The sequence below is a fragment of the Malurus melanocephalus genome, unplaced genomic scaffold (assembly GCF_030028575.1).
Source record: "Malurus melanocephalus ecotype Western Australia unplaced genomic scaffold, MMel_1.1 scaffold_163, whole genome shotgun sequence".
NCBI classification, from domain to species: domain Eukaryota; kingdom Metazoa; phylum Chordata; class Aves; order Passeriformes; family Maluridae; genus Malurus; species Malurus melanocephalus.
In genome coordinates this window covers 632,566-655,703 of record NW_026623395.1, presented here as the reverse complement: position 1 = coordinate 655,703, position 23,138 = coordinate 632,566, and the positions used below count along the sequence as shown (strand labels likewise).

Sequence of the window (23,138 nt, the reverse complement as noted above, 5' to 3'; positions counted from 1 at the left end):
GTGCAGGCTTTACTATGTTMCACAATGTAACTTTTCATCAATTTCAGAAGGAATTCTACTCTAAAATGGATGTTGTACTGTTTCTTTTTGACTGCTCTGTGGATCACTACAGGATAACTGAACACAGTAACTGAGAAAACATGGAGCATAATTTGGCAAAGGCTGATCAATGACAACCATAGTAATCATTTACTGAGCCTAACACCCCATAATTTTTTTACAATGAGGAATTGGTCTGGAGGCTCACCACCATCAGAAACTAAATACATATTTTATAKAATTATGAATTCTATACTACAGGAAAAGCAAAAGAGAAATGTAAATAGCACTTGAAATTCTTCAGAGCAGAGMGATTCTTAATCTTGCTTAGACTGCAAGTCAGAATAAATCTCAAAGGAACTTCCATTCTTTTCCACTTTGAAATTTATTTTCTTAAATTATTGTTTACAATGATTGTTAAAAACCCTGATACCTCATCTTGTACCAAAAGTATGCATAAATCTTTAAAATATTCATAGTGGAAAAGGACTGCTTTTTCAAAGAAACTTTCTTTCTCTTTCAGTATCAAAATAAATAAAGTGAATCAGYGTCCCAAACACTCAACAGCAGCTGTCTTTGTGAAAATGAGTAGTTTTTTTATTGCTTGAAATGCACATTACTTGATTACACATGTAATACCTAAATACCAGTGAGATATTCAGACTTATCTAGTACATTATAAAAACTGCCTCATTGACTTTTACTRGCCTCAATCCACTCTCTCAAGACACCTTTTTTCCATAAAACAATTGTTGCAAGCCCTCATTCAGATGCACAAYAGTCATGACAAGAAAGACCTACAGAACTGGCAAATGAATCAACACTTTCAGAAGTCACTCACCACATCTCGAACAATGGGAAAAGATTTCTTTCTTCGCAGGTCTGGCATGCTGTCAATTCCATAGAGTCCACGACTGTAGGAGATAAGGCAAAGAAGAAAATAAAACCATGGAGCTTACAAGCCTACATCCTTAAGAACTGCGTAGAACATCTCTATTTACAGTTAAAATTAGCAGTTACCAGCTAAAGGCAAGTGCTTCAATTGTCATGAAAAACCAGTAAGAGTGTTCTTGGTGCTTTTTTTTTTTTTTCTGGCGTTTACCCAAAGCAGAGTAGCTGAAAGGTTGCTTAATATCTCCTAAACTTTTTACCATTGATTTAGAAATTGTAAGAATAGCTTTCCATCAAAAGTTCTTAACAACAGGTAGTTGAGATACAGCCCAACACTGCATATTGAATATCACTGGATATTGTTGTAACAAATTTGGTACAAAGTTTAAAATACCAAGCTAAATACATGATCACATGGCAACTCCATGTGACTGTGGAAAACAGAACTTGCCACATTTTAAAATAATTCCATGGTGACCATCATTACTTTCTCTTGCCTGGTTTGAGCTTTTTTCATTGAGCACATAATTAAACTCCAGTTAGATCTCACACGTAACTTGGAAACAACAACAAAGAGCAATAATTTGGCAAAACAACAGCTTGGAGCCACTTCAAAGAATAACAGGCTTACACATCAACAAAATTTAAAAGAATACATATTGATCTGGATAACAAATCAGCTTCATTCTTTCTGACTCTTACAAACAATTAACAMAGGTATCCCCCTGAACTTCTTTCACAGAGGATTTTGGAAGATTGCTATATATACACCTTGTCAGTTCTAATTCAGAGATCCTTGGAAATTTTCAGAGAACCTGGGATACCGTATTTTTCAAGACCGAGCATTTTCCTTTCCATGGTACTTCTGTTTAGTACGACCTCAAATACCTTTTTCAGTCTTATATTTCTTGCTATCTTAGTGCATATAAAAACTACATTCACAATGAAGAGATTATCAACTGAAAGCTCTAAATTTATTTATATATGTCACAATTATTGYGTGAAGAGAGATGTAACTAAAATTAGTGAAATTTTCAGTGCCTTCTGATGCATCTGCACCATTCTCTAAGAAAGGGAAAAGAATTTATAGTCAGTTTATTCAATTTCTTTGTACTTTCACATGAACATTTTTCCACACAGAGTTGTGATACTAGAATTTTCTTTTCAAGGACATAAAGATCGAAGTAGACCCAAACTGCAACTTCCAGACACTAACAAACCCAGCAAAAGTGTGATAGAAATAAATAACATTTCTGAGATCATGAAAAGTAAATGTACAGAGACCAAGAAATAAACTCAGGGCTTTTTGCTACTCAGGAGCAGTTCCATCAGCAGTACATAAAACTTATAAGGCATTCTTACGCTCACAAAGAGGCAATATCTAGTAGATTTCCAACTATTAGGCTGCTCTATAACATAAAAATATGACTAAAATGGAGATTCTTACTAAACCCATTTTACTGATCATTAAGAAATAACATAGCAAGGAAGAGATCCACACAATAGCCATAGAAAAACTCTTCATGTTAATGTAGGTTATACATTGAATTCTTTACTCCACTCCCTATGTCCAATTACAATCCAACAATAATCTGACATAAAAGGTGATGAAGTGGAACCATAACAATTCGATGAAACATCATTCAAGCCAAAAAAACCTGTCATATTGACTATTTTTTCTGWGCTTCTTGAATTTGTCAGAGAATAAAAAAAAAAAAAGTACAAGTGCTACCATAACTATACCTTCCATAGAAAGAAGCATGGGCATTATGTTAAGCAAATGATTGCCATAACTACCTTTTAGGGACACCCACACCCTCCCAAAATAGRAATCTAAATAGGAAAAACTTCATAGTGTCTAACATCTATTGTATAGCATTTTTACATCTGAAATCAGATGACGAATGATTAATCTCATCATCTTGTCTTTGTAATAAAGTGTAATTAYACCAATAAGTGCTTACACAGTGCACCAGCAAGGGGATAACAACCCTTTTAACTAGGAAACTAATATATCTGATAAATTCTACCAATTATTTTTACTTCTTTTCCTTTTCCTGAATAATAAAAAAAGTATTCAAAATAGGAAGGAATCSTTACAACTGGATGCAAGATAACTTCATTTGGAGACAACAAAGCAAAATTAACAGGTTTCTACCACATTAGTCTCAGTCACTGGAAGATCTTTCCCCTTGACTTTGTAGTACTAGAGTGATATAATATTGCTAGCATGACACTACCACATTTTCAGCAGAATGAAGACAAAATTGTGCTACAGCTTCAAAGGACACTTATTTTACATGCAGAGGTAAAAAAATCTCTTATCTCATTGACCTCAGCATCCAAATGGTTGCATTAATTTCTAAAAAATAAGGAATTAAAAAAAAATAGAAGATACACGCAATGAAACAACCCTCCTTTTAAAATAATGCACTTTCTTAAAAAAAAAAAAAAACTTCGAAAAAATGCTCTAAGACTAATTTTCAGATATAAACAACATAATTCACAGTTATATTTTTACTTACCCAGCAAATGCCTGGACTGCATAAAGTTTGGAAGCATCCAAGGAACTTGCACTTACTATCCTAGCCTTTAACAGAGATCAAAAAGAGTAGTTACTTGGTTGCTTTTAGTAAGTTTTGGACAGAAYTTAACTGCATCAAACATATAAGACATATGAAAATGTTTAGCAGGGTCAGCTCCAGGCCAAAGCTAGAGTAACTGTTCCTTTGGGAAACATTTTGGTAGCATTCAGCATTTAGTGACACACATTGGAAGAACCCATGGGAAGATAAGATATTGCTTCCCAAATACTGTTGCCCTTTAAATCCTATAGTGTATGCAGGGGAGGTGATAATTAGAGGCAAAASTCAGATATCATGTTTGACAGTAGCAGACCCCTGTGTTGGCAATTATGAAAAGCACAACAGTGAGGGTTACCCTGTATAGAAATGCAACACATTTGCAATACACTCAAAGGAGAACAAAAGAGTGGAAAGCTGGGAAATAAACCATGCAGATTTCACAACTAAAATGAAGGAACAGAACAGGTCAAATAAGTCACAAACAAACGACAATAAAATACATGATCCCTATAGCAAATAGGTGATTTTAAACCTTTTCATCCACAGAACCGCTATCTGAAAGAGAATTGGGAAGAAGGGGAATATAGATTAGACAAAACAGTCTCTGAGAAAAATCTTATGCTATAAAATCTGTCAGTATTTTAATCTGTTAATGTAGACCAGAATCCAAGTAACACCTGTGCATTACTGTATAATTGTGGCAAGATCACTGTCACTACACCTTTATCAAGCAGAAGGTTGTTCAGGGGAGGTAAGAACCCCTGCCATAGAATACCTTATGCATGACTGTTCAGGTAGCATATAATTCACATACTATATCCTATCTCCATGTGATTTTTAGTTTGATTGCTTTTAAAAAATATATTCTAAATAATAATGAATGCATACTTAATATAGTTGCAGTATTTAAAACTAATGCTCTATTTTCAAAAAAAAAAAAAAGGAAAGTGTCTGTAAGGATAAACACCACACCCCCACCCAAACTCCTGAAGTGTAATGATTCTATCACAGTTACTCATAAAATGACAGAAATTAACCACAAATGCCAACAGAACTACAACTGGGAAAGCATAAATTATCTAATGTATCTATGTATCTTATTCTAAATTGCTTAATGCAAAACCACAATGTAAACATTTACAATCAGACAGAAAATATTTGCTGGCAGAAAAAGCTACCTGTATTTTATCGTCTTGCCACATTTGTGCTTTATGGTACAGTGCATACATGAAACAGCATTGTTTTAATTGTCACCTTACTGATCTTCCCACTTCCCCAAAGGGAACACGCCTTCTATGGACTCTTTAAATTGTTCAGTTATTATTAAGCTGCTTGGAGCTACTTCAGGTTATATGCATTATAAAATAATAATTTACACCTTAAATATGTGTCACATTTGATTTTTAAACCACTTTATTTACAGGAAAAAATAACATTCAAACTCATAAATAAAAATATCCTAATAAGTGTAAAACTGCATAGAGCATAGTAGTGACAATCAGGCAACTAAAAGACTCAATTGTGCCACTAATTTTAGAGGCTACTTACATGATCAAAGTACTTGACTGACTAGATTTATGAAAATGAGCTTACTTTAAAAATATTTTTTATTATTTCTTTGTAAAATGTATTTGTCTCACAACATCAGATACTATTGGCTTCTCTTTCAAGCATATAAAGAATATTTGGACAACCATATGATCTAACTTCTCAATTCCAAAATTATTACAGCATTTCACAAGGCAGGGCAAGAGCAGAGCCAGGAGTAAATAGAGGACTGGAAGCTGGTCATGGAAACATGGGATGTGCTTTTATGAGGCCTAAAGAAAAGTTGAAGAATAGTTAAAAACGAGGGCCGGAGAAGCATCTGGACTTAAAGAGAGAAAAGGCATGAGAGCRTGCACCAACAGGGCTCTGTGTAGGAGAGACAGAGGCATCAATTCTCACACTTTTAAAAAAGGAAGAGTCCAAAAGGGGAAGAGAAATCTGGGGACTGATGGAAGTTTTAGGCAAGACACTATTTGTAATTTAAGAAGCCTCACCATAATCTGTTCCTACAACCTGCACCTTCTTTCTAGAATACCTACTCTTAACAATATTGTTAATACTGCCACAAAAAGGCACATAACAAATCTCAATATTATTTATGTGAAAYGCAATTATTAATAGGTTGCAGATACTTTCCTATTAGATGCCTAAATAATCACATAAATTCCTTATTTAATTCATTTGCTTAGAAAGTTATATTAAAAATCATTGAAATGTGTCTTCCACATAAAATGGAATTTTTCAGACCAGGAGACACAGATATATAATATTTTCTTTACCTCTCTTGGGTTCCAGCCAACTTTATCTAATTTCACTATATTTCCTTTACTGAAACCTAATTTTGCCTAAATTTAGGAAGAAAAGTGACAATCCAAAATTAGGAAGGGAAAATAGGCATGTTTTTGACTTAGCTTGCAGTTGCTACTTATGAAAAAATGCACCCATCTAATGGTCTCTTTTCTCAATAGAAATTGCATAAAGYGGACAACTGACGCAAATTTCCCAAAAAAGAGATCTTAAGAACATCTCTTTYTTTGTAACAAATGAGTGCATCTTCACAGACAAAATTAGTTTGAAAACTTCATTGTTTACTGCTTCTTCTGAACTCGCCATGAGTGAAATAWTGTGAACTGTGGAAGTGCTCTCTGCATGTATGAGAGCTCCAAATCAGGAAGTGTACAGAGTCACCAAGCAGTTCACTTTAGTAGTTGTTAGGTTACCAGAACAGACAGCAACATTCCTTGATGTAGATAAGAAATGAACTGTGATTATGTAAGAGACCACTGAATGTATTTTCAAATCAGGGATTTAAGGCTAGACATCTCAGATTATACTGCTGAATGACAATGATTTACTTAAAAGAGTTTATCTTTATAGATGTCACTTCTGTCACTCACACATTCAAAATACTAAACTAAAAAAAGTTATGAGTGTACCTAGGAGCAGTAGTTCATTTAGTTCATTTAGTTAACTCCTCTCATTTTAATTAGTTGTTTCTCCTTAAATTTYTATTTTAATTGAAAATTCACTACATTGTGAAATACCAGTAAAAGCCTTCATATTAGGCCTCTATACCACATGCCATTTTAGATAACAGGAAGGTGTTTCTTACTAGGATTACAGGAAAAATCCTATTACTCCTTAATTGTTGCTATTTCAGCTCAGTACAGTCCATATATAAATACACACCCCTGTGTAATGGAGTGATGAAGAGCAGGGTGCTCATCTAGCTACATATGACTGAAAATCATATTTATAAATGTCAAATATTGAAGGCAAAAGGAAAACGCTTACCAACCCTTTTTATTTTTTAAGGCAGTCATTTGTATTTAATTAGGTAACTAAGCTTGAAATTAGATAAAATTAGTCTTTAAGTTTCCRTTAGTAAGTTCTGGGTATTAAAAAGTTATATAATATTTAGCATAGCCACTAAATCCTGGCTTCTRTTGAAAGTGGTTTACATATGGGGATGGCTGGGAAATGAAATGAGAGGCCCTTATTTGCCATTTTTTCAGTACTGTCAGATAAGCCCMCTGGTTATTTTCTATCCATCCATCAGTTCAAATGTAGGCTAAGTGAAATTTCCAACAAGTGTTTATTAATGCTGCATAATTACTATTCAAACTTAATATCAAAACGCACAGATCGTAGAAAAGTTTAAATCTGCACTTTATCAACTGTTTTCAAATTGTCATGGCCCAATTTAATAATTCTATCTGCAATGTTGCCATCTGTAACATCTCTCACAAAACAAAAAWTCATCACACTGGACAATTAATTTCCATACCCAAATTTCTGAGGAAAMAAAAATCTATGAAGGATGCTGAAAAGGCAGATTCTTCCAGCATGAAAAATATATTAGCAATGAAGATATAGAAGTCAATACAGCCCTTTGCTTTCGTAGCTTGTGACCATCAGAAATACAACTGGTCTTATCAGTCAGCAGACATATTTATATCAAAGAAGTTCAGGTGATTCTGCCCCTCCAATCATAACCCTCCTTCAAAAGTCTTGTGTCATTATTTCACTTCTGCACTTTCCTGAGCAGCAGAACATTGTCTCAATACACTTCTTTTTCTTTAATGACTGCAAAAATTCAGTTCTCCACCCCCAGCACAGCACAAAAAGTGTAATAAGGTTCTAAAAACCTARGCTGTCAGGAAACCCTAGCATTAAAATGAATTAAAACATTGTTTTTCCACTCCTGTAAGTGTGCATTATTGCACCAAACAGGAAAAAGAATTAATGTTTATTATTCTCTCAAAATACCATTTCAATATTTAATTCTGCAAAATGGCTGCAAGAACATCAAACTGACTGATAATTACTTCATTCCTAGAAACAAAGCCTTCAGACAAAATACTTGCTGGAATTAGATAACAATACAGCTGTTCCATGAAAATAACATGTGCAAAGTACCCAGTCAGAAGCAGCTTGTAGTCCAAGGTGGGCAATTTTAATTAGTGTGTGTTGCTGAGAAAGGAGAATAACAGATGAAAACCAGGTTTAATAGAAACAGGACTTGAAAGAAGTATTGTCCAAAACAATGACACAAATTTAGCCATGCTAAAGTAATAAATGCTGCACCCAGAAGCTATTATTGCCACTACAGAACAGAACATTGCACTCTGTAAGCCTAGAGGATGTTGTATTGCTGAAGCTTATTCTAGGGAGATAGCATATAACGCTTGAAAGATAATATTAAAGCTAGCACATCATAAGAGATGAGTGATGCTTGTCTGACAAAGAGAAGGTCAAACTTGAATAAAGCTTGGTTGACAGGAGAAATAGAAGAATTGCTGCTAGCATTTTACCAGCAGTGATGTAGAAAATTTACTAGCGGATACATGGAGAGCCAAAACAGGAGGTCAGTTTGGTGAAGATGAAAACTGCATCTGTGTCTCTATTAATAAAGTGGTTTGCAAATCTGAAACAAAAGGACATGCCTTAGAAATATCTCTGGTGTTTAGAAATTGAGTCACATTAGCCTCCTAATGGTGTTGTTTTCTATTGTTTTTCAATAGCTAGTAGACACTTCTATCAAATTCTAGAACTGATCTCTCAAAGGATAAATATTGACTGTCAGGAGAACTATTTGATTACAGAATGCTGTGAGCTCAAAAAACTACCATCCACTTGAAGACTGGGCTCTCTTGACAGTCTCTGGCTTGTCAGGGTGACAATAGGAAGTAAAAGACAGAATGCATTTTAAGCACTCTCTTCTGACCCCAGAAAGCATTAAAACAAGGCATATATTATCCAAAACGGATGAAAAGGCATATTATAATCTCCCTCAAAACATATGATAACAGTACATACAACCAAATAACTATTTCCTATGAAAGCAAACTGATAATTGATTATTGCAAATCTTTCTATATCACATAGCTAATAATGCCACAAAGTGACTTGAATCACTATATCATGGTCCTACTTCCAAACTTAAGTCCAACTGGATAACTTTCAAAGAAATCCAGGCAAACAGCCCCTTGGTTTGAYAAATTGAGAGTAGTTCCTCTGGTCTCTAACAAAGACAAGTTCTTCTTGGTGCTTCTTGCATTGAATGTGAGGATTACAGTGAGACACTTAAGCTGGTTTGTCCCAGCAGCACAGACAGAAGAGACAGCAGGGCAGGAATGCTGAATGGCAGACTCGGACAGAGGGGTGAGCTGCTGCCCTGAGCTGCTTGGGCCACAAAGAACATGTGTGCAAAATAGCTGAGTGCCCTAAGAGCGGATCAGAAGGTCAAAGCAGTTGGTGATGAAGGCACAAGTGCTTACAGCAAAAATGTCTCAGGGGCATTTACTTCATAGCAGTTCTACTTTTGGCCCTGATGACTGAAAGCCCATTAGCTGCCAAGCACAACACATGTGATCTTGAAGAGAAACATCTGGCTTGGTTTCAGTAAAAGACACAGATCCCACCCAGCCATTCCAGTGATCAAACCAAATGCGGCGAATTGGGAAGGAAGAGATTTGCTTCAAAGTGTACTCCTGATGAAAAATAAAATGCTAATGTTGGCAAACCTGTAAAATATAAATATACCAATATACTCATATAAATATACTACTGTTAAAGAGCAAAAATAACACATACACCTAGGATCAGGAACAAGGGGTCAGAAAGTAGTGTCTGGGAAACAGTCACATCGCACAGGGTATGACATTCATAGCTGCTGTTGGTAGGAAGTTGTTTCTACTCCTGTTTAGTTTCTTCTACTTTCGAGATAAGATTTAAGGAACTATCTAAAATAGTCTCAGTTACTAAACACTATCTTCAGAAATCCCAAAATCAAAGGCTGAAACATTTAAATAATCCAAACTAATTTCAAGACTTATGGTAGTGGAAGAAAAAAATGTGTATTATCACATACAGAATAAAAAGATGACATCGAGCCAATATCACTTACTGAGATAAGACAAAGATAGCAGATTTTCTTCTGTTGATAAGCAAACTGGCTTAGCAGATACAATAGAAGGAAAATACTTGAAATAATATGATTAGCATTAAAACATTAAAAAATGGTTATTTACCCTCTCGTTATCTTTTATGCTATAGGTAAACCCAAAATCAAACTACAATTTGCTTTGGCTCTCCTTGAAATAATAAGTTGGAATAATTATTCCTAAACACCAAAGAGAGACACAGATGTTAAGAACTGAAGATTGGTATGCTGGAATTCAAAGGATGACTTTTGGTACGCCTGGACTTTTTTTGCTTGGTAGGACATGCATAAATCCTTCTGAATTCCTCAATCCTTTTTTACAACTAATAAAAAGAGGGATGTCTTTTTGTCCTTACTTTTATAGTGTTTTAGAAAAAGAAAATTTCACCCAACATGCCTTTTAAAGTTCCCAAGGAAAATTCCACTATTTCATATTTGAAGTACCCTACTTGTCTTATGGATGCAGAGAGGCATCAGTGCCATCCTGTTTGTGCTAAATGAAACAGAAGACCTACAGGATAAGATTAAAAGGTGCTTTAGCTTGTACTCATCCATTTAGTAAATATTCTTCTCTCCTGGTTTATTTTTACATGCAATAATAGTACATCCATCACATCTGTCTGTCCTTATTCCATCTTGGTATATATGCAGCTGAAGCACAAGGATACTTTGGTGTGGCTGCAGTTGCATTGGTGATACCCAGAGATACACATAGTTTATGGGTGACAGTTATGTGATAGCACTGACAAATCACTTGCTGCTGTTACAATAATCTACTCCAGAGAAGCTACTCTAGTGTCAGTCAGCAGATTGCTCTTTGCCACTACTTATTTAGTGAAAACAGATTACAGTATTTTCTGTGGGCTTTTTTCTCTAGCTAACTTGTATCCTTGTGTCTTTTGCATACCATATTCTTTACCACAGCATCCAAGACATTTTTAAATGGTTCCATCAGCAGCACAGCTGTAAGTCTTGATTTTCAGATTTATTAAAACTTCTCATCATGCAAGCTATCTTAAAAATACTCTCAACTCCTTAAGAAAACAATTCTCACCGTTAACAATGTTCTGTCAGTATCAACAATAATTTTGCATCAGAAATAAGTGGAATGGTTTCAGGTATTTCTGCCTGTTTAGAGTTCCTCGGAGACAACTGTCTAGGTCTTCTACTGATCATGTGGAAAATGTGCACAAGGAAAACTCTGGTACCTGTCCCATGAAAGGAGTCAGAATTTCCCTTTGGCAGTAAAACAGAGAATCTCTTACACATGATGTTGTGTAACAAAAACACATATTATGTTTTTGGGAGATATATTAAACAGGTTTTTATAAATAATTATTTCACTCCCCTTAGCTAGGGGAAAAAAAAAACTACAGACTGAACATGTAGCAAGCAACTGATACAGAACATCCTTCACAAAGCCCCAACTTCAGTGTAGATGTTGGATGTAACTACTCACTTTTTCTTCCAGACAAAAGACAGATGTATCACCTTTATCATTAACTGATTAGATTTCCTCCCATAATTTTTCAAAAGCAACCTTTTTACAAATCCATTATTCCCAAACTGGACAGACTGCCAATTTTCTGTTTTAAGACTCTGATACCCCTTTTCTCTGTCAAAGGATAGAAGAGAAACAAGAAGGGAAGGGTGGAAAGAGTTATGCCTAAGTCCAGTGAAACCTGTAGCAAGAAAATAATGCATACACTCTACGTGCATGAAACAAGCAAGTGAAGCTCAGTCAAAACAATACACATTGGTTCATCAGCACCATTTGGACTGAATTCATGGAGTGGTTAATCTTTAGAACAGTGTTTTACCTCCTGTAGAATTAGTCGCAGATTCTCAGAGTGCACACATGCATACATGAAAAAGGATACTSTAGAATTTTTGCTAGCCATTTTGGGTGCAGGAATATATTGTACTTATCAGTTTCTACCCACATCATCTGAAAATATATTTTGTGTCCTCCCCATCCAGCAGAACTACAGCTTATCACACCACCTTCCCTCCCACAGCTCCCCCCAAAAAAGATTAAAAACTTCCATCATTTTATTTACCTGACCAAAAGATGGATACAAACATGGTGTTGGGAAAGAAACCAAAGACACTTGAAAAAACTGGATTATTAAATTCTGTGGTTCATTACCATTCCTACTACAGCACCAAACAGATTCCTTAACTTGCCGTAATCTTGTTTCCTCACKACTATATGTCTATGAAAATGTATAGCAAGTAATCATTTCTTCCCCAGCCCGCTCACACAATCCATCTGTTCTATTGTGACAATCATCTCATGTGAACACAGAAGGGAATTTACACTGATGAAAACTCTCTGGAATCTGCCTGTTTACGTTACTTACACATGAAGAGAAGAGCAAAAGATTAATCACCTTGTATTGAAAAGTACTTTGTCCCCAAATCCATCTCTTTATAGATGATACATTAGGTGAATATATATTCATTTTTTTAGCATTGCAGATGTGGTTATACCAGCCACACAGAATACACAATCAGTTAAATCCTTAAATTAATGAAGTAATTTATCACTCTTGTGAAAACAAAAACCCAAACAAACCATAAATAAACAAGATGTGAGAAAAACAAACAAAACCTTGTATCACTGAATACTTCAGCTCCAATGTTTTGACAGAACAGAAAATATTRGGGCTTGGTACTGCTGTTATCTTTTATTAACTCTAAGTGTTTCTGTCTGGGCTATTCTTTCCCACTGATGCAAAGACTAATTGCAGAATGCTCATTCATTGACTTTTTTCTCCTCCCCATCACACTGGGCCTGAGATTAGAAAGATGAGAAATGCCATGGGCTCAGGAAAAACATCTCAAAGAGATCACATAAAAAGTGTTTAATTCATTACTTTGAACAAGGTGATACTAAACTTACAGGAAACTTAAAAGTGTGACCASTACTCAGCTTCAGTCACTCCTCTTTTTGGGGAGATTCTGGGGAGTGTTTACTGTAAACTGTGGCTGTTACTACAGGTCAGTGAAAGAATGGGCATTTCAGTTTGGCATAATTCATACAAATATACATATGGTATCTTTATTAATTGCTTCAGTATTTTAAAGMCCAAACTAAAATTCTACCATCTGTCTAGGACATCCTTCCCTTCCCCAGTCTGCACCAGCAGTCTGAGAAGGAATTTTATTTTTATARAACACATCCGCCTCAAACCCAAACACAGTATTTTGTGTTTTGCACCATATTTTAATCAATGTAGCTACCTCAAACAATTAAGAAATACAACGGGATATATATTTACTTTTCACTTATCTTTTTACAAACAGTGGTCCTTTCTTAAAGSCCACTCCCCAACACAATTATTGTAGATTGCATACAGAATAACTCTTTAACATAAAAAAACAATTTAACTTCTAACTTTTTATTTCTCCATTACAGCCAGCACCAACCAGTATGGAATTTTCAAGACTCACAAATTTTCAAAGTAAGGTTTTTACTTATCCTATTTCTACCTGAATGRCTATAAAAATGACTGATTAATTTCCTAAACAATAGCAGATCCATTGATTTTCATCTGGCTCACAGCACTGATAATTTCAGGTCTGAATCCAAGACTTATATTCACATAACAAAAGCAGTACAACACTATTAACAAGAGCTGTTAGTTACAAGTAACTGTGCACCTATGCAAGTGCATGTTTAAAAAAAAAAAAAGCCACGGAGGTAAGACATAGGAAAAAAGTGTCTGAGGATCACAAGATTAACTTCTAAAGAATTTATTCTTTAAGAAAATACAGCTGACTCAGGAAATTCCAGCAAACAGCTTTTATAAAAAGGCCAGAAAGCTGTCTAAATAAGAAAATATGTACTTTCAAAAAATTCTTTGTTTGAATAGGCTGAGTTTTAAATATGCATTGAAATAAGTTTACTTATTTTACTGGCAGCTTTTCTTAATGTGGAAATCAAATGACCACACCACCATGGCAGGAAGGTAATACATTACTGATTCCCTTGGTTTCAGATGTTAGCATAAACATAATAAGAGTGTATTCATACGGATCTCTGAGTTCTGTTCTTCAGTCAGATGCCCCTAAGCAYAATACAAATCCTATCTATAAAACAACAGAAACACTTCACTGTTAATGAGGCAAATCCAATCCCTGTACTCTTGAGTTGCCACTGCATGTATGTATAGAGCTAGATGAGTTCACCTATCTTGACATCATAAACAATCTACAGGTTACTCTRTGGCTGAAAATTGAAAAGGTGTTTTAAAATCAGACTGATTTTTAAAATCTGACATATCAAATGATGACCAAAATCTTCCGCAACTGGATCAAGAAGCTACTGCTCATAAACTACCCTTTGCAGAAAGAGTCTATATTATCAATAAAAGCAACTCAGAAGACTGCAGGAAACTCTGGAATCTTATCCAGGAGCATAATTCCTTCAGGACAGAAAATCATGCTTATGCTAAGGCACCTGTAAAAGATAAGACAGGGATGGAAGGAAAGAAGCCATTAAGGAAAAAGAAAGCTAGACAATAACAAGCAAAGACTAGTACGATGAATAAAAGTGTAAGTTATTCTCTGTTAAAGTGTACAAAAAACCAAACAACTGGAGAGCATTTCTTTGATGTTTTTCAAGTCATCAATCCCTCCATTAATATACATGCACCCTCACAACGTCTCAGTATCCTTACAGAACTTTAAATCTGAGGATTACTSCTGTACTGCTGATGTCTCCTCTCATTCATATAACCTAGTCATTCCAGTACATCTCAGAAACCATTTTGTAATAAATAATACATAAGAAATCAGCCCAGAGTGTATTGTTTCTCTCCAGCTAGTGACAGTGAACAGGACTATCTTATGGGGTTCTTGTGCACTAATAAATTATTTATGTACCAAAGATTTATTGACCTTATCTTATGCACTACTAGAATGAAAATCATATCAGTCTAAACCCTTCTTTTGTATTAAATTGGAGAACTAACATTACTGTATGATACAGTTATACCTCTGCTTGGGCAGATTGTTGTCTACCTGCTCCTGCCTACATGGGAGGGATGAAATAGTTCCTTATAGAATAGGTTAYATTTTGATTATATAATGAAGATTAATTCAAAGAACTTGATCTCTTACTAGTACTTTTTCATCCAAAACTAAGAAATCTGAAGCTGACTGTGAATCAGTTACAGGGGTAAGAGAGTAAAACACCCCAAAACCCATTCATAAAAGTCATGTAAACCCTAGAACAGCTATTAGTGACTTTTAAAAGAAGTTATTATTACTCCTTCAAATATTGAAATGAAGATAGAATACATTAAACAATTATTTGCTTAAATGATCAACTAAGTATTCTCCAGACATGCCTAATTACACACATAAAGAGCAAGAGACAGGTGTCAAAACTGAGAAGTTTCATTATGTAAGTTTTGTAGAACCCCTTTAAGAACTGATTTACAAAATGTTTTTCTCCTAGACTATATTCAAGYAATAAACAGAAGTGGAAGGTGTTTTTTCTTAGCAGACAAACTGACGTTAAGAAGACATCTCTGCTCAAAGGCTGCATCCAAAGTATTCAAAAATGCATTTCCTCATCACAGAACAGCTGAGGCTGGAAGGGAACCCTGGAGGCCTTGCCTAAGAACACTGGTTAAATCTGGCCACCTAGAGCAGATTGCCAAGAACCATGTCCAGATGGATTCTGACTGTCTCCAAGGAAAGATATTCCACTTGTGGATTTCATTATCTGTGAATAGACTGTCTGTAATATACGTTATCCAGCTCACTGAGAGTAAACTGAAAGTAAAATAAAGAAAGATTTGGCTCCAACAATACTACCTGTCACTCAGCAGAAATTATTTTCAGGAAATAAATTATTTGAGTAGACTACTTCCAGCTAGAAAACATGTTAGAAACAAGTTTCTAAYTCTTAAGAATTGCTAAGTATTCTGCAGACATAAAGGCAAGAATATCATATTCATCCATTAGATATAAAAACATGAAAGGCATGTTTTGTTAATAGGTCTTGCTAGGTGTGCTACAGGACCTGAAGATACCTTTGTAACAAATCACTTGGTGACTGCTGGGGCAGAATTCCTGATTGAAACAGGTGTCCTCCTTGATGGCATGGAAAACAGTGTGGAGAGGAAACAAAACTGCTGCTTGAGAGTGAGTGCACACTGTTTTAAGAATAGGCTGAGAAGTAGCGTGTTGCAGCAGTTCGTGTGTAAATTTCCCTGAACCTCTTGCTGTATTCCCTTTTATCCTTTATTTCCCTTCTCTTTTATAATGTTTTATAGTATTTTATTTGTGAAAACAAAAAAGGAGGTCCTAGTATATGACATCTCATAACCATACAGACACTCTGCCCCATAGACTATACCCAATAACACATTTTCATAAATTAGCCTTGGTGTCAGATGGATTCTCTRTAAATATAAGAAATGTTTCAGCTTCGTAAAAGAAAAAAAATGTAACAGATTAAGAGAATGAAAGAAGTCTTTTACCTGCTAGGTTGAAAGAAGAGCATACATTTAATTCATAGAAATGATTGCTTGAGATGTAACATCAAAGACCTAATTTTCTAACAACCTGTTATCTAACAATACATAGAAATGCACAGATTTTAAATAGTGGAATCAATTYGGGTTTCAATATTTTGGGTCTTCCTTGTGTGCTTTCTTTAATTAAGTCCTCAGACCATTGTATTCCTATTGTACATTTTACTAGGTAATATGAATGTGGTTCCCCCTTGTCTCATGCCTCATATAATTAGGAAAATGTAATGAAAATACTAGTTATTGATACTAATCATTGATACTAGTTATTGATACTAGTTATTGATAGCTATTCCTTCATATACACACCATCTAGTGTCTAACAGAGTACTGCACAAAAATACCCGCAAAATAAAAATACACAATCAAGTATCATTACTGAAATGTAAAAATAGATTTTAAAGTAAACTCTACCACTATCAGTATTTTAAATGCTTTTGTACCATACTTTCAGGATGACTATTTATTGTAAAAGTATCTGTWCATCTACAAAAGAAATGCTATAGTAGCTCAAGCTCATTACTACTGAATACAATTTTTGGCTAAAGGCACAGATATTCATCTTTAAAATGAACATATCAGATGATTATTTTTCCAAGGCARATAAAGGAAAGATTCAGTCAAGGTGACAATTACCATCTGGCTACCTACAGTCATTACGATGTTCCCAATTAAATGCACATGCAATATTAAAACATATGTTATTAGCACTACAGTGAATGTTTACATTGAATAACATCTTATTTGTATATTACTAGAGGTATTAAAGTTATTTATATGCTTTGAATTCCGATAATACAAAAGATAAAAATCTTGAATCAGTGTCAACACCCTCTGTGAATTTAGTTCCTCACTAAAACTTCTTCATACATGGATGCTACCATTTACACTCTTGTCTTCCACACCCTTCTCACCACATTTTGGGGACTACTTCTCTGACAGCTTACTGGGAGTACAAACAAGGGCAGAATCAAAATAACAACAGACTTAAAATCAGCTTAGACTTTCACTCTTGTATGTACTTAAGTTATGGGTTGCATAGAGGATGGAGGACTCTGCTCATCAGGATGAATATAGAACCAACCATGCCTTGAAAACTGTTTAAGAAAGCAAGAGCRTAATATCTGTCTGTACTACTCCTGTAAACACATTTATAAAGCAATGAGAAAACCAAGAACAGTGCACATTTTAGTTCTTTTTTTAAGACTTAAGCCTTGTGAAATTTAATTTTCAAGTTACTGAAATTCAAAGAAATACAGTTACTTACAAACATGTCTGACTAAGCATATTCAGAAAACAGTTTCAAAACAAACTTGTAAAATTTAACCTTTTGATTTCTAGTGAACTATTTCACCCTCTAAACAAAACCAGACATAAACAGAATTTTTGTTACTGAATTCAATGGGAGCAAGATAAAGTACTATAAAAAAATTAATCTCCAACTCTAATGAGAATATGTTACTTAAAAGATAGTATTAAAATACTATTACCTCCAGCAAGGATCTTCTCCTCCAAATCACTCATTTGTTTCTTGTATGCTTTTAAAGCAGCTTCTTTAAATGATGGTCGTATTCTTTTTTTCTTTGGAATTTCAGTAACTTCAGTAATCATCTCTGGGACATTCTGATTTTCATCTTCCCTTATTTCTACTTCAGGAGGGATGTCACTTTCAACTTCCAATATCTCTTCACTGATCACGCTGTCAATCTGTGTGTCATATTGTTCCTCTGGTAGCATCTCATATGGAGTTTCATACAAAGACTGATCCAGTTCATATTCTTGGACCTGCTCACTGGTTTCGCTACTATTAGTTCTATTTTCTAGTTTAGCAAGGACTTGTTCCATTACTTCTACATAGTCTGTTTCATTGTCACCAGATGGTTCAACTAAGCCTTCCTCATACTCTGCTTTGTAGCAATAAGGCTCAGCATAAACATCAGAATCAAGTGTGGTACTTGACTCATTTGCAGTAGACTGAGATAAAGTTCTAAACCTTCCCATAAAAGAGGATCCACTGTCTTCATATCCACTTAAACTCTGCGTACTTTTATTCCAGACTACTTCTAAAGCCGACTTAGCACGCTGAAGTGTAGATCCAAATTTAGGAAAGCTGAAAGTCTTATCAGAAAGATCTATGCTTAATCGGCTATGCCATGATTTAGGGGCTGCTTCTTCTGAGTCATCACTTGGTAGCTCACTTTGACTTCGGTACATCATAGGCAATCTGTTTTGATTCTGGTAAGAGGAGGTAGAATTTGTTTCCTGATAGTCATCATATTGACCAGTCCACTGACTTTGTGTTTCGCTGTCAAGGCCTGGACAGGAYGGAGAAGTACCATCTAGAGTGTAATCATAGCTTTCGGTATCATACTGGAGGTCAGAACTTTGGCACTTTCCAAAATCTGTCTGTTGGTCTGAAGGACTGCTCATATCATACACAAAAACTTCCTGCATGGATGAGTCYAGGCCCAAATCTGCCCCTTGTTCCAACTGATTCCAGTTTTTCCATGGGGAAAGATCATCCTGTAAAGAAAGCTGACTATCATCATAGTGGTTTATGTCTCCAGATCCACAGATTATTCCATTGCTTACCCCACTATCAACAGTTTCTATATTCCCTCCTKCATTTTGTTCTGGATACTGCTGCATGTCTTGGGCAAAAGTCTGCTCTTGGGAACTGCCGTACCAAGTTAGAGAATCATCCTGCCTTCGCTGCCAAAGCTCTCGATCAGAGGAAGACAATAGTGAACTGCCATTTGTTCTGCTAAAATACTGGTTTTCTGAAAAATCCTCAGAGTAAGACTGACATAATTTGGAGAAATCCGATTCTGAGCGGCTAAGCTTTGGTGTTGCAAAGTCATTCTGTAAATGCCATAAAGGAGTCACATCCGAATAATAAGTCTTTGATTGTTTTTCCATAGTATCAAATTCTGGTGACTGATTGTCATAACTTTTCCTGTGTGAAAAGGYGCTACTGTCAGCAGTTCTGGCAAGGTCTTTAGTGTCTGGGGACTCAGTAGTTCCCTTTGTAGTGCTTGGTTTTATCTGAAGTGCTGATTTAGATATTTTTGCATAACTGTTCTTATTTATATCTGATTCCAAGTCTCTATCACTGTCAGGTGACTCCCAGTCATGCATTTTAGATTTTGTCTCCACAGTTAAAAGTTTCATATCCATGCTTTCATACGTCTGAGAAGAAGTCAGTCCTCTTTCTTTTTTGTCTTTAATTTCATGGGAAAATATATCCGTAGAAATTCCAATGCCAGTTCCCTTAAGTTTATAAGAYTTCTTTAAAATCAAATCTCTCTGTTGTGATGACTCAAAGTAAACAAGAATGGGTCTTGGCTTTGCATTTGGACAGTCTCTTTGCTGCCCCAGCCTTTGGGCAAACTCGATTTTAATAGTGCTTTGTGCCTCTGAGAACCCCATTTTTTCTATTAAAATTTTGTAAACTATRTTTTCAGCTTTTTCAAGCCGCTCTTCAGGCACATTTAGAAACCTAAGACTTGCTTTGTTTCCTGGATGGCCTATCTGCTTAATGTAGTCATGTATGTCACGGGTTTCTCTTCTGGACTGTACAAATCCAGTTCGTAATTGCTCAATTTCATTTTGCACAACTTCTACACTACTAGAAATTTCATCAATTGATTGTTTCAGAGCATTGACATGCCCTCTTAATTCAGAGAGTTCTGTCTCAATTTGACTTATTCCCTGAAGCTCTTTAAAGATCATTTCCATAACATCATGKGTTTGGCTAATACAACCTGTCGAACTAAAGCCAGGTTCAAGAGTATTTGATTTCTGGTGACGGCCAGTTCTGTCCAGAGATTTACTTCTTAATCCCCATGTTTTCTTCCATGAACTTAGCTCYGAGTCTGATGACACACATTCTTGGCTCTTTTTCCATTTCCTTAGTTTTCGTAAAGCTCCCAGCTTCAGCGTGTGCAAAGTGCGTTCTCCATCCGAACTTCCATCAGAGGCTGCAAGGCTGCTTAAGCTTTTCCTGTTGCGTCTCACAGGCATTGTGTGGGATAAATATTCAGTTTTTTTGCTATTAGTTTTTACTTCACTTAATGACTCAGAACATGAGCTATCATTTGAAGACAGGTCTTGAACTATATCTTCATTATTAGTGTTTGCTACAAAAATATGCCTTTGAAGTCCATTGGCAATAGCAACTCTGTAACTGAATGTTGGAGAAAGTGAAAATTCTCTATTGCTTTCCTCTTCTTCAGTKGATAAGTTGCGAGCAGATGGGCACTTGGCAATCTTTTTAACGGTGCTTTTTAAAGCATTTGAAAATTTTGGATTTTTTGTTTGTCCAATCTGAGTTAAGTCTTGTTCCTTTTTGCTCTGACAACTCTCTTTCCTTTTTGTACTATTTCCCGATTTCTTTGTAAACATTCCTTTGCAAATCTTATATATATATRAGATGAGATCAGGCTCTTGAAGAGGGCAGAAACCATGGAGTGTAATTTATTTTAGGTTGTTTCCACAAAAACCAATTTTTGAACCAGAGAAGTATTTGTATCTCCAAAAGAATCATCTGCAATGTTTCAATGGAGACTACAGCCATATAAACTACTGATGCTCTGGAATAATGTGACAGAAAAATTGAAAGAAAAAAAAGATCATGCATCTGCTTGCTCGAAACAAAATCCTGATGAGGTTTTGTATGTCTTCCAAAATCTCACTCTGTTGCACATGGCTTCTTGAAGTGTCTAAAAAGGAGGGAATGACATTACAATGGCTACCAAGAAAACCTTTCGTTCAATAATACTGATGATATTTTAACTAGGTTACAATGAACACAGATGATATCTCATAATTGTCTGAATAGATTTTTTTCATGAACAATTGAATCTGAAAACAGACCTAGGCAAATATTTTTAACAACACTGAATAAGCTATAGTTATTTACATGTTCTTTGTCCAGTTTAATTCTCTGCCTCTAACAGAGATATTCAGTTTAAATGCTTTCTACTTTCTTTTGGAGTACTGACTTTTCAATTTAGATCTATTTGATACAYTCCAGTGGTGAAAAAAACTGACAGGGCAAAAAGTTGTTATTAGAAAGTAAAACAGAAGTAGAATGTTCTCACTTGCTTCATCTTTTGGAGCAAGGTAGGATTCAGGTACAACAAATGAGTATTGTATCCATGAAGTACTGCTCTATTTTGAGACTGAATTRTGTGCATGCCTATGGCTTGTGAAATAGTTGCTTTGATAGCAGACTTTAACATGCTAGATAAGCTGGGACTCAAAAGTGGGCTTATCTTCTTGGTTTCTCTTCTTTAAGTGAAAATAACTCATAGAAAATAACAGAAAATAATGACAAGTGATGGGAATTCTCATCCAGGTTATTTGACATTATTCTGGTCACAGAAAGAAACAAAACCCTAAACATACACAAAATGGGAGAAATAAACATAATTTATAAGTTGCAGGACAGAAACAGATGCTATTGCAACAGGAAAGCTATTTGATCTAAAACAAGTCTAACAAGATTTCATGAGGTATCTGGAAGTTTCTATTCCATAAAACAAAAGTTTGCATTCCATAGAAATGTAGTCAATACATCTTAAACATGTAAATGTAGTTCTTGTACAGGCTATCCAGTTTGATAGCTGCAGAATAAAACCAAGGTAACCAGCTTAGAAAAATCCAGCTCTGAACAATCCAAGAAAGAAGTCCTTCAAATTGCCACTTTGGTTTCTAAAGCAGCTAAAAATTCTTTGGCAGAATAAGAAGTTTGACTAGATACAGGGTATATGAACRGTTAAAAACTGCTCTGTGGTGTCTTAAGAGGAGTAGAGAGTATGAACTGTCCTTGTCTGCAAACAGCCTGAAACATTATGAAACATTATGGTGCACCCACACACCTCATGATCTAGTCTTTGTATTGYATAGTTTGTCTTCATTGACCTTACTATTATACTCTAGATATTTGTTCATTACATGAATACACATACGTAATGGTAAATAATCACTAACCCCTGATTCATACTGCAGCAGCAAAATGCACTRTGCTGCATAGAGCACCAGCAAAGCTGCTAAAAGCCTGGATGGCTTCTGGAATCCTGGAAGAGAGTATGTAAACAGACTTATTCCTCTTCCAGTTAAAAAACAAAACTGGCATGCAGAGTGAGCAGAAGAATAGAAAACACTCTTCCCAAAGTGGCTGCTTATTATTTTATAAAAAGGAGAGATATTTGTGGGATATGAATCACATTTTTAGTAAGTATACATCAGCATAGTTCTTGCCACTTCTTTTTCTTGTAGGCTTATACCTAAAGTCAGATTAAGAGTGTATTAAGACAAAGCAATGTTTGGAAGCAAAAGAATGCTCAATGAGACTGCATACAATTTTCAATGAATGCAAATGACTTCTCTCAGAGTATTGAGAAGCTTTCACTAGAGCCAAGGCTGCCTTGTTTTCACATATTATTAGCAGAGAAGCGAACCATTCTGGGACACTTTTCAATGTCAAAGGCATGTTTCTAGATGTAGAAACACTTGTTAACCATTCAGCTCTTACACTGAATGTTTGTAACCATTATAAAACAAGATTTGAAGTGTGAC

At 35.3% G+C, this 23,138-nt stretch overlaps 1 protein-coding gene across 1 annotated transcript in view; it reads right to left on the bottom strand.

The window, feature by feature from the left end:
- UNC13C (unc-13 homolog C) overlaps positions 1-21,022 on the bottom strand; it is a 123,334-nt gene extending 102,312 nt beyond the window's left edge. Inside the window, 5 exon segments of the mRNA XM_057372082.1 lie at positions 881-953; positions 3,456-3,520; positions 4,048-4,070; positions 18,047-20,984; positions 20,987-21,022. Coding sequence (XP_057228065.1) covers positions 881-953; positions 3,456-3,520; positions 4,048-4,070; positions 18,047-20,984; positions 20,987-21,022 — 3,135 coding nt within the window.
- Between the last annotated feature and the right edge of the window lie 2,116 nt (positions 21,023-23,138).